Source organism: Benincasa hispida, chromosome 10, assembly GCF_027475165.1.
Source record: "Benincasa hispida cultivar pf3 chromosome 10, pf3_genome.v1.1, whole genome shotgun sequence".
NCBI classification, from domain to species: Eukaryota; Viridiplantae; Streptophyta; class Magnoliopsida; order Cucurbitales; family Cucurbitaceae; genus Benincasa; species Benincasa hispida.
The window spans coordinates 49,379,106-49,391,917 of NC_143487.1; the positions used below are offsets into that span (position 1 = coordinate 49,379,106).

The 12,812-nt window shown below is 37.3% G+C and overlaps 1 protein-coding gene across 1 annotated transcript; it reads right to left on the reverse strand.

Annotated features, from left to right (window-relative positions):
- Positions 1-1,129: 1,129 nt before the first annotated feature.
- LOC120088762 (squalene synthase 12) lies at positions 1,130-12,513 on the reverse strand. The gene is made up of 13 exons (XM_039046199.2): positions 11,843-12,513; positions 10,732-10,774; positions 9,962-10,051; positions 9,732-9,807; positions 9,199-9,268; positions 8,722-8,865; positions 8,518-8,622; positions 8,271-8,417; positions 2,250-2,325; positions 2,004-2,092; positions 1,795-1,886; positions 1,649-1,694; positions 1,130-1,563 (listed from the first exon to the last, which is right to left on the reverse strand). The coding sequence occupies exons 1-13, from the start codon at positions 12,035-12,037 to the stop codon at positions 1,483-1,485; spliced, it is 1,254 nt and encodes a 417-aa protein (XP_038902127.1). The 5' UTR covers positions 12,038-12,513; the 3' UTR covers positions 1,130-1,482.
- Between the last annotated feature and the right edge of the window lie 299 nt (positions 12,514-12,812).

Below are 12,812 nucleotides of genomic sequence, written 5' to 3' on the forward strand. Positions count from 1 at the left end.
TGATTCACAATATTATTTCTCATGTCATTTGTTTTAGATTTTAAATGATGTCTCAAATCTAACTCAATTATATTATTATGTAAATGTCGTGATAGTAAAAATATTAAAATGAACCTAAATGAATATCTTAATAAACAAAATTTATATATTGTATAATTATAACCGATTTTATATGTAAGAAAAATAAAAAAAAAAACAGATTTAAAGTATATGAAAATGTATATTGAAAAATCTAAAATTCAAAATTCAAAAAATATTTATATACACATATTAAAAAAGAAAATTATTTTAAATAAAAAAACTGTTAAATATATTTACAAATAATATCAAAATATCACAGTATATTTGTAATGCTGTAATAGACTGCAATAAAATGACACAAAGATGCTAATCTATCGCGATCTATATAGACAATAAAATTTTGCTATATTCGTGAATATTTTATTTCATTTTCCTATATTTCAAAATAACCCTATTCAAAATTTGAAATTTGAAAATCAAAGTAATATATAAATCTAAATATATTTGAAAATTCAAAATTAAATTTTCTATATATGTAAATATTTTAGTTCATTTTCCTATATTTGAAAACAATCTTACTCAAAATTTGAAATTTCAAAATCCAAATAATATATAAATCTAAATATTTAAAAATTCAAAATTCAAAATTAAATTAATATATAAATATAAAACTAATAAAGAAAATAAATGAAAATAAAAGAAAGGAATAATTATAAAAGAAATATAAAAAAATAAAGAAGAAAAGAATTTATAAAACAAAGAAAGAAAAATAAAATAAAAAAGTTTCACAAAGAAAGAAAAATAAAATAAAAAAGTTTCACCTAAAATTGGATCTCAAGACCATGAAGTCAAGAAGTGTTTTGGCATGCTTCTTCTCCAACTAACCAAATCTACGCATTGATATGTTTTAAAAACAACTTTAAATAAAATAGAAACGAAAGGAGAAATTATTTTTTATAGTTTCTCAATTTTTACCCCATTTCTAAGAACATTTCCAAATTTGAGGAATAAGAAATAAGAATGACTATCAAACAGGTCAGTTTCTTAAAGATGAGAAATAGAAATAGAAAACAAGAGAGGAGAATATTATCAACCAGGCCCGAACAGATTTTAATTCCAAGATATAATCCCTTAATAGAGGATTGAAAAAAAGATGAATAACAAGCTTATTTCCTTGTCAACCATTACACTACATCCATTAGAAGGTTACACAGGATTTCACTTGTTTCCTGCTCTATACTAAACAGACAGTAACTTACAGCCATTAATGTTTAAACAAAGCTTTGAGAAAGATAGTGGAGCCAGAAACCGAATCATCCCGTTCACGTTTGCGGTGTGTTCTGTTGACATTCGTATACTGCATTCGAAGAAACTATAAACGACTAGATATATTCTTGTGTTTGATTGGTTTCCTTTGTAATCAGTGATCCCATTGGTACGAAACTGACCGGAGTTTGACACTCATACGGATTGATTGGCTGGTAACTGTTTGGCAGAGAGATACGCGAGAATGATGCATAATAGGCTGAAAAGTATGACAATCTGGATTGGAACAACAGAAACATCATCAGATATCCTTACGTTACAACGATATTGTTTTGATGAGCTTTGAGTAATGGAAACTCACCACAGCTGGATTGTACATTGGCTCACTTCTTACTACATACAATTTCCTAGTGAACAATAACACAGACGAAAGATTTTCAGAGTGTGCAGAGGAATTTAAGGTTGAAAGATAGAGAAGAGCGAGACTTGAGGATGGATAATACGAACCTCTTGTTCAAGAGTCCCGACTGCTTGCAGGTTTGCTGTATTGCCTCGATCCTGCTCAGGGTTTTAGAAGCATTAGGATCACTGCTGTTGACCTGTAGAACCCAAGGATGTTAGTTAAATAAAGCAACTTCAGATGATGATGTGATAAGCTCTGATATTTATGGAGAAAAGCAATATGCGATCGCTGAGTCTGACAAGAAGATTTCTACCTTAGCTTTCAGCATAACAGAAAAATCAAAGAAAGCTCCATAAACGTCAGCCATTGTTTTCGTCCGATCAATGACCTTTGCAGTAAGACCTGCAGAACAAAAGCCATAAAAATTCAAACTGTGGGTAGTTTCTAAAAACGCTAGCTTTCTTCTTTTACTTCTCTCCAAATTGGTGCACCCTTTTTGGGATTTTTTTCACAAGTTATTTGTTAAAAAGAAAAAGGAAACTGTAAATGAAAATCTAACCCCGACGCATTTTGACCACCCCTCTGAAGACTTCGATGTTATTGTAGCATAATGCTAGAGTTCCAATCGCCATAATCTATAAAGAAAATCTCAGACGAGATAATTACTTCTACAAAAATGTCAAAATCCTGTTATCGGCATGAAAGAGATACAGCAACATTTATTTATATCAAAATTGACTATACGTGTTTGGAGTGCATCTTGGTTCAGATTTTATATTAATTGTGCCATAAAGGACCATTGCTTCAATATGAAACAGGAAATATGTACATATAATGAACTTAAATGATTGGAAGTGTTGGTGGCTTCTTCGTTTGGTATATAAAATTGTTAATCGAATTGGAATCTGTAAAACTTCCTATTGTATTTACCTATAAGAGGGGGGGCAAAAAGGGAAACTCACACAAAGATACGGTTAAGGGGATAGTGGGAGATGAAGATACGGTTTCAACAAGCAAAATAGAAGAGGAGGCCGTTGGAGGAGGGGCCACGGGAGGATGGACAAAAGGGAGAAGGCTGGAATGAAGGAGGCAGGAAGAATTTAGTGAAGAAAGGGGAGATTCGATCTTCATGGAGGGATTTCCAACATCTCTCAAATACCAAGTTGGGTTGCTTTAGTCTTATTATTTTCTGAGTATTTCCTTCATCTTTTTCCTTCTGTTTTTTATTGTGAACACTCTTGAATCTTGTGGCTGATAAGGAAGGAATTGTTCAATAAGAAGATCGTGCTATTTTTTATTGTTCTCTGTTCTTTTCTTCTTATTACAACTCTGTTTTTCGATTGGAAGCTGGTTAGAAAGGTGCTCTAGAGCAGGTGCCTAACATTGTGGTATCAGAGCTGCAATCCTGGGGAAAACGCACGCCATGACACAGAAACAATTGGAAGAGAGGGTGGACATCACGGAGAGGGAGATGGCGGGGCTAAAGGACCTGTTGCTGGGATTGTGCAAAAATCTCGAGAAGCTCACTGAGGAAGTCCGGGAGAGCAATGTAACTCGAAAGAAGGAGGAGTCGACGTTAACGGAGGGGAGCAACCTCAAAGCGAAAGGAAAGGTAGAAGAAGCGGAGTCCTCTCAAATCTCAGAAGTTGGCAACTTGGATAGAGGTAAGTACAAGCGTCTTGAAATTCCTCTATTTACAGGTGACGATCTGGAGTCATGGGTCTATCGCGCGGAGCACTACTTCGAGATACACGATCTCTCCGACATCGAGAAAGTGAAGGTTGCAGTGATCAGCTTTGCCCCTGATGAAGTTGACTAGTTCCGCTGGAGTAATAACCGAAGGGCCATCACCACTTAGGATAAACTGAAGCGAAGGCTGTTTGAATATTATCGGAAGGTAGAAGAAGGGAGTCTGTGCGCACAACTTCTCAAAATTCGGCAAGAAGGTTCTTACCAAGAGTATGTGAAGAAGTTTGTCAATTATTCGACACCCTTGCCGGACCTATTAGAGGAAGTTTTGAGGGATGCGTTCATGAACGAACTGGAACCGGAGCTGCAAGCTGAAGTCGTGAGTCGAAATCCTAAATCCTTGGATGACGGTATGAAGGAAGCACAGTTGGTTAATGACCGAAACATCGCTCTTAAGTTAGCACTGAAGGAGATGGGCCGTAGTGGGCTGAACCAGAGGATGGGCCTAAACGATAAGAAGGAAATGAGCGAAAAAAACCAAGGTCGGATTCAGGATAACCCCTCCATGAAGCAAGTCGCGATTCCGGTGAAGCCGATATTACCCACTCCAGCGAAACCAAATTTTCCCATAAAAAAGGAGGCACCTATGAAGAGATTGAGTGACGCGGAGTTCAGAGACCGGCTAGATAAGGGGCTCTGTTTTCGTTGTAATGAAAAATACGCACGCACCCGGGCAGCGATGTAAATTCAAGGAGAATAGGCAACTGATGCTATTCATAACCAACAAAGAGGAAGAAATGGAGGAAGAAGAGATGGCCGAGGGGGAAGAAGTGGCTGAAATGAAGAATGTCGAGGTGAGGGAGAAGGTCGAGCTATCACTGAACTCCCTACTTGGGTTTACTGCGAAGGGAACAATGAAGCTAAAGGGAAAAATCAAAGGTAAAGAGGTGGTAGTACTCATCAACTCCGGTGCTACTCACAACTTTATCCATCATGACACAGTGAGGGAACTTGGATTACCGGTGGAACAACAAAAGAAATTCGGGATGGTTATAGGGAATGGGAGCGAAATAGAAGGGAAGGGGATATGCAAGGGGGTAGAGCTCACACTACCGAACTTGACAGTGAAGGCTGACTTTTTGGCTATGGAATTGGGGAGAATGAATGTAGTACTTGGGATGCCCTGACTGTGTACCACAGGATTCATGGGAATTCATTGGCCTTCTTTAACTATGGCTTTCTGGTCAGGGGAAGCTCAAGTCATGTTGAGAGGGGATCCATCCCTCACTAAAGCTGAAGTATCTTTTAAAACGTTGAGTAAACAATGGTATGAAGAAGATATGGGATTCTTAGTGGACTTCCAGTACCTTGAGATTGAGAATTCTGAAGAAACAGAGGGAAAGAAGGAACAAATTCGACCCGCTTTACCCATCATGATCCAAGAGCTGTTGAACCAAAATCAAGATATCTTTAACTTGCCCACCTCCCTTCGTCCTAAAAGGGCAGTAGATCACAGAATAACCATCAAGGAAGGCACAAATCCAATCAACGTGCGATCTTATAAGTATGGCTATGCTACAAAAGAAGAAATAGAGAAGTTAGTCCAAAAAATGTTACAAGCTGGCTTCATTCGGCCTAGCCGAAGTCCTTACTCAAATCCAGTATTGTTGGTGAAAAAGAAAGACGGGGGATGGCGATTTTGTGTAGACTACCGAAGGTTGAATCAAGCTACAATAACAGACAAGTTCCCTATCCCTGTAATCGAAGAACTACTTGATGAGTTGCACGGGGCTGTGGTTTTCTCTAAGCTTGATTTGAAGTCCGGCTACCACCAAATCCGGATGAGGGAGGAAGACGTTGAGAAGACAGCTTTCAGGACACACGAAGGACACTACGAGTTCTTGGTTATGCCGTTTGGACTCACTAATGTACCTGCCACATTCCAATCTCTCATGAATCAGGTCTTTAAACCATTCCTACGCCGTTTTATACGTGTTTTTTTTATGACATTTTGGTTTATAGTCCAGATATTTCATCTCACGAGACTCATTTGGGAGTTGTATTCAATGTGCTAAGGGATAACCAACTGTTTGCTAACCAAAAGAAGTGTGTTTTCTGCCAAGAGAGAATTCAATACTTAGGGCATTGGATCTCACAGCAAGGGGTTGAAGCCGATGGGGAGAAGATCCAAGCTATGGTAAACTGGCCGTGTCCCACAAATGTAACTGAATTGAGAGGATTTTTGGGCTTAACTGGATACTACCGTCGATTTGTCAAAGGGTACAGCACCAGGGCAGCTCCCTTAAGGAGATTACTCAAGAAAAATAGTTTCAATTGGGATGAATCAGCCACCCGAGCTTTTGAGGATTTGAAACAACAGATGACATCGTGCCCTGTTCTCGCATTACCGGATTTCAATCAACCTTTCATCATAGAAACCGATGCATCAGGAACAGGGGTGGGGGATGTGTTAACTCAAGGGGACAAGCCAATCGCCTTCTTCAGTCAAAAGCTCTCACAACGAGCACAAAATAAGTCGATCTATGAGAGGGAATTAATGGCAGTGGTGTTAGCTGTCCAAAGGTGGCGACGTTATTTGTTAGGGGGGAGATTCACAGTAATTTCAGATCAGAAGGCATTGAAATTTCTAGTAGAACAGAGGGAGGTGCAACCACAATTCCAGCGCTGGTTAACCAAACTCCTAGGATACGATTTTGAGATCCTTTACCAGCCAGGATTGATGAACAAAGCAGCTAATGCCCTTTCACGGGTGCAACTACCATCAGAACTCCTCAGTTTGTACTCTTTGGCAGTGGTAGATGTGGAGCTCATACTTAAAGTGGTGGAAGAGGACGAGGAGCTACAGCAGATCATCTCCTTGCTGAAAGACAATCCTAATGGCAAACCTAACTACTAGTGGTCAAAAGGGAAGCTACTCTATAAAGGGAGGTTAGTAATTCCGAAACAGTCCACTCTAATACCATCCCTCCTGCACACTTTTCATGATTCAATACTTGGGGGTCATTCGGGGTTCTTAAGAACATACAAACGCATGAGCGGGAAGTTATATGCCAGGAATGAAAAATGATATAAAGAGATATGTGGAAGGTTGTGACACTTGCCAACGGAACAAGTCTGAGTCTCTAACACCTGTAGGACTGCTGCAACCATTGCCCATTCTCGAATTAACCTTGGAAGAATGGATAATGGATTTCATTGAGGGATTTCCGAGGGCAGGGGGTTTCGACTCCATTTTGGTGGTAGTAGATAGACTAAGTAAATATGGGCATTTCGTTCCATTGAAACACCCATTTTCAGCTAAACAAGTGGCGGAAACCTTTATTCAAGAAATCATCAAGCTTCATGGCATCCCTAAGTCGATTACCACAGATAGGGATAAGATATTCTTGAGTAACTTCTGGACGGAGGTATTTGCAACATTGGGGACCAAGTTGAGAAAAAGCACGCCTTTCCATCCTCAAACAGATGGCCAAACGGAGCGAGTAAACCGCTGTCTAGAGACATATCTTAGGTGTTTCTGCAATGAACAACCCACTAGATGGAATAAATGGCTGTCTTGGGCAGAGTACTGGTATCACACTACCTTCCATGTGTCTATAAGAACAACACCTTTCCAAGCAATCTATGAACGGACCCCCCCACTGCTAGTGCACTATGGAGAAACAAAGTCAACCAATGACAGTGTAGATAGGCTCTTAAAGGATTGGGACCTAGCCTTGAACGCGCTCAAAGAGAATTTAGTGATAGCGCAAAACAGAATGAAGAAGCAAGCGGACCAGCATAGGCGTGAGTTGAAATTTGAGATAGGGGAAGAAGTCTTCCTCAAGCTAAGGCCTTACCGACAACGCTCATTGGCAAAAAGAAAAAGTGAGAAGTTGTCCCCGAGATTTTATGGTCCCTATCAAGTGTCCGAGAAGATAGGAGAAGTAGCATATCGTTTGAATCTACCACCTGAAGCAGCTATACACGATGTGTTTCATGTCTCTCAATTTAAGAAAAAGTTGGGCAAATCTCAACAGGTACAACACTTACCTCCTATACTAATCGAAGATTTTGAACTACAAGTTGCCCTGAAGTTGTGTTAGGAGTAAGGTGGAATGAAGAGCTGAATACACAAGAATGGCTAGTAAAATGGAAGGGTCTTCCGGATAGTGAGGCTACTTGGAAATCAGCATCGAACATAAGACAGCAATTTCCATCTTTCCACCTTGAGGACAAGGTGCACTTTCAGAGGAGCGGTAATGTAAAACCTCCTATTGTATTTACCTATAAGAGGAGGGGCAAAAAGGGAAACTCACACAAAGATACGGTTAAAGGGATAGTGGGAGATGAAGATATGGTTTCAACAAGCAAAATAGAAGAGGAGGCCGTTGGAGGAGGGACCACGGGAGGATGGACAAATGGGGGAAGGCTGGAATGAAGGAGGCAGGAAGAATTTAGTGAAGAAAGGGGAGATTCGATCTTCATGGAGGGATTTCCAGCATCTCTCGAATACCAAGTTGGGTTGCTTTAGTCTTATTATTTTCTGAGTATTTCCTTCATCTTTTTCCTTCTGTTTTTGATTGTGAACACTCTTGAATCTTGTGGCTGATAAGGAAGGAATTATTCAATATGAAGATCGTGCTATTTTTTATTGTTCTCTGTTCTTTTCTTCTTATTACAACTCTTTTTTCCCGATTAGAAGCTGGTTAGAAAGGTGCTCTAGAGCAGGTGCCTAACAGAATCACTTGGAAAAGTTATTAGGAGGTCAAGGAGGAAACACACCATCGGGTCCATATAAATTTGCAAGTTTGATGATACAAATGCATAAGCTCAAAGGGGAAACCCTTGCTTACGACTTACCCTACATCTGAGTCAAAAAATTTAATACCTGAGGGATTGCACAAAATCGAAATATGGAAAGATCTCTCAAGTTAGACATGTATTTCAGACAATCCTCCACATGGTTCAAAGCATTAGTGACCAAATCATTGAGGCACTGCACGGCCTTGACTGAATTCTCCTCGTATTTAAAATCCTGCAGCAAAAAAATGGTGAAACAAGCAAATCAGATGAAAAGACAGTAGAAAAATTAGAAAGTAGAAAGCAAAAGATAAATGGAATATAGACTTATGCACCTCTAATTTATCAGCATATTTGCCCCAAATCTCACGAGGCCAAAACATCCGAGACTTTGGTATCTCATTAATGTCCTCCAAGTAATCTCGGATAATGTTTGTTTTCTGTGTGAAATAGTTCAAAACAAGCATGTCAGAGTCAAACTTCAACAAGTTAATGAACTATTTGAAAGAACAATGATCACTTAAGTAATAATAGTTGACCTGAAGAAACAATCCCATTGAATTTGAAAGAGAATCAGGTGCCAAATCCTCTAACTTTGCAGCGTGGAACAGCTTAGATAAACCTAGTCCGACAAGTCCAGCTACGTAGTGGCAATATTCATCATAATCATCAACTGTCTCAACCTACAAGAAGAGAAGAATTGTTTCAGTCTCTTCACCAATCAATACATTACTTCCACCATGCCCCTCACATTACTAATTTACTACTCTATTAGGTAGGAAGGAAAGAGAAAATGTGTAATATTGACACTTCAAATAAAATTAACAGGAAATAGTTTAAGAGCATTAATTTTAACTGTCCCTAAGCAGGTCTTGTTAATAGACTAATGTTACAAAAATGGCACAAATGCAATGCAAATAAAAGTCAACATACATAAGGAAAATAATGTGTCGAAAGTACATAGTATGCAAATGTAAAAGCCAATAAGAAACATGGATGACAGACCCATATTGTACCTCTTGGCAAATGAATTTAGCCATTCCTGCACCCATCCGTTTTGTGATATCCTCAATCGCTTCCTGGTACCTGCAGAAGCAATTAAGCATCGTGAGTTAAATACCGAAGAACTTTTGGTGAGAATCAGAGATGTTGAATGCAGAAGGATTTTTTTATGTTCCATTTTAAGAACTTCGACAAGTTGGAGGCCTTTTATTAGATACCAAAATGAAAAGGTTGCTCTAGAGTTGGACAACTAGTTCCACTAGTCTCTTGTAGCTTTCTTTCTTGTACACATATAAGTTTGTTTATTTTTTTAAAGAAAGAAAATAAGAAAGCAGAAATAATTGCAGTGATGAAGTAAATTGAATTCAGAAAGAACATCAAGTCATTAATGTACCATCATCCCTGAACCATTAATTGTAGTTTATTGAAGATCTTTAAACAATCCCCAAGCCAGAAGAAAATGTGGGGGAAAAAACACTGCTATAGACATTAATCAACAATTAATTACTGAGCATCAGACAGGAATCAGTAGGTTCCAGTAACAAACCCTTTCCCAAGTTCTAGAAACGCAGTTGAAACATGATGAAACTCATCCATAAGAACTTTATAGTCCTTTGTGCCACCTAAATATAGGAAAAAGAACACATTCAGTAGAAGAAGAGGAGATCCTGAATAAAAACAACTCTTAAAACATCGTTCTCATATGCACAGAACTTCATTTTATTAATTTGTTTTTTTTATCTAAAGAGAGGACAGAATCAGTAGTACAAAACTTACATGAAAAATGCCAATCACGGTTATATATGTGACAGTGAAAAGCTTTCAGAATGGGCACTTTGATGTCCGTTTGTATGCCTGTATCATCCTCTGTAAAGAACATATCAACGGTAGATCAGTTTGAAAACATCTACCAGGAGGACAGAATCTTTCAGGAAACCCAAGAGGTGCAACGTGAAGTCTAAGGAGAGAAGTAAATGCCATAAACCAAAAAATCTCTATGATAATAAGACCATTAGGCTAACCCACATCAAAATGAAACAAACAGGAAATTCTACATGTTCTTCATACATACACATGTATCTATATAATTGGAAAGAAGAAAAATAGTTTTTATCAATTAAGTAACATATTAAGATAGGATGATTTTTTGTAATTATTCTCTTGGAAACATTTTACTTTGTTGAAATCCCTCTCTAAGGGGTTTTGTGGGCTTGGTTTTTTTGTATGCCCTTGTATTCTTCCTTTTTACTTAGTTGGAATCCCAACTGTTAAGATTGTGAGTACTCAAGTGAGAACTTGAAATAGATTAAGTTTACAAACTTAGGGTAATGGACTTAAGATAATTTAGTAGGAGTAAGATGGTATGAGATATATGCTAAGGAAGGAAGTAAAACACAATATCCAGCGACCAAAATAGCAACCTAGTTATTATTCCACCTGCATTATTTATTATAGGAGAAAAAACCATTAAATTTCTCGAATTTAAGGATAACGATGCATACATCAGGATCTCACATACAAAAAGAAGTAAAGAGCTCATTACATACCAACAGTGTCGAGGGCTCGCAGAACAAGATAAAATATGCATACCTGTAAATAAACGAAAATGATAAGCTTCATATTATGATAGATAAACAAATACAAACACTTCAATAATTACTGGACAAACAAACAATGAGATTGTGTAGTAAGAGCTTTTACTTGTACTACAATCCAATGCAGTAAAGACAAATTGAATGCCGCAATCCAAAACAAACAAATAAAACCCAGCATAGCTTCGAAGTAAGGAATATTTGCATAAATACAGGTGTGTTATAGTAGAAGGAAATTAAACTAGAAAGATTTCACAGTGATGAAAAATCTAAAAAAGGTGAATAAATTGCCCAGACATGCAAAGCTTTCGCCAGTAGATACTATTACATGGACATAGTCAAACCACTTGGTTGTTGTACAAATATGAGTTAATATAATTGGCAATTTCGTGAGAAAAGTTGAATTGTCCAAAATTATATATACACTTTTTTTTTTTTTTGCATCATTTAAAAGTCGATAGATAAATGGTCTCAATTTAAGGGACGACTACAAATCAAGTTCATTTAGTTTGCCTACTTCACGGATAGTTTCAAATATTGTTGTAATTTGCTAAATCAAGAAACACAACAATTCCATTTATGGTGGCAACTTCAGTAGAATTAACCTTGGTAACTTCTACGAGTGCAGGGGTACTAGTTTCATTAAACTTAATTGAGATATAATATCATGATTAGCAGATTTCAAACCATAACAATGTTTCAAATCACAAGGTATGATTTGCAGAATAGAGTGATTTTCTATAATCCTAAATCAATTATTTTACTTCCCAAAAGGATTATGATGGCGATATTTGAGCTATAAATTGGATATTCTTTAGTAAATAAGACAAACAGTATAAGATTCTACGCCGATCAATATTTTTCTTCCCTAACAACGTTGCAAACGAACGACCAATCCAACAAACTGTTCAAAGAGAAAACCCATCAGAGCAGATAAAGGGATTTCATCATCAACACCAGAAACCCAGAAAATGAAACAGATTCATTCAACTAAAGAAACACCAAAATATCAGTATTATGAGAAAAATAAAAAAAAAAGATGTTGAACACTTGATCTTCAACTTACAGCATTGCGAAGCTCGGGCTCAAGCTGCTGAATAACGAGTGCAAAACTTCTTGAGACCCTATGCAGCATGGTATAGCAAAATCCCCAATGAGGCTCCGGTGGGATCTGCTTCTCCGCATGTCTAGCGGCCATTTTCAGTTTCAAAAGCGGGTAAAAATCATCTGGGTGTTTCAAAATTGCCCCCAAACTCCCCATTTCTCGCTCTCAAATCCACAGAGCTTCAGATCTCTCGCTGGTCAACCCCCAGAACAAATGCCCAATTCCTCGAATGGGATTCCTATTCTTCAATTGTTGATGACAAGTTCAAACTCAAAAGGAATGATGAATGAAGGGTTAACGTAAATGGAAGACAAACGAGATTTTGCAGAGCGAAGTTTGAAAGAAGTGTTTGGGTACTTGTTTTTTGATTTTATCGCTGTGCAAAAGCAAAATCAAAATCAAAATCAAAATGTTTGTTGAGATCCTTCTTGTAAACAGAGATTGGTAAGAAAAAACGTGAAAGACGTGGTTTCTTAATACAGAAATGGATGAGGAAGTCGTAGACAGAGAGCCCTCCCGTCCCTGATCAATGGTGAATTACAAATTCCCAATGGAGCGTTGTCAATACAAAATTATTTGAGGCCTCAAATTCAAATGACAATCACTTTCCAGTCATCTTCTTCCTTTCGCATATTATTTTGTTTTATACCAAATAAAATATATAATAATAATGATGTTCGAGAAAATCGAATCTCTAACTTTAAAATTAAAGTGAAATTTTTATGGTAGTTGAAATATGATTTTTATTTTTTAATATGTTGTTTTCATCGCATTGATGATAGATTTATGCATTTTAATTATATTCTTATACTTTTAGGGTTTTTTGTATCTCAGACAGTGTCATGAATATGAAAGTTAAATGTCTACTTTTTAAATTTCTCAGATAGTTAATATATGTGTTTGAATTTGTAGGATAATTAATGTCTACAAG

Excerpts from the sequence above, each read along its gene's own strand:
- LOC120088762 (XM_039046199.2), bottom strand. The coding sequence starts at position 12,037 with ATGGGGAGTTTGGGGGCAATTTTGAAACACCCAGATGATTTTTACCCG. Across the intron at positions 10,052-10,731 it reads GCGAGCCCTCGACACTGTTG|AGGATGATACAGGCATACAA; the intron begins GTATGTAATGAG and ends TGTTCTTTACAG. Across the intron at positions 1,564-1,648 it reads CAATGTACAATCCAGCTGTG|ATTGTCATACTTTTCAGCCT; the intron begins GTGAGTTTCCAT and ends GTTCCAATCCAG.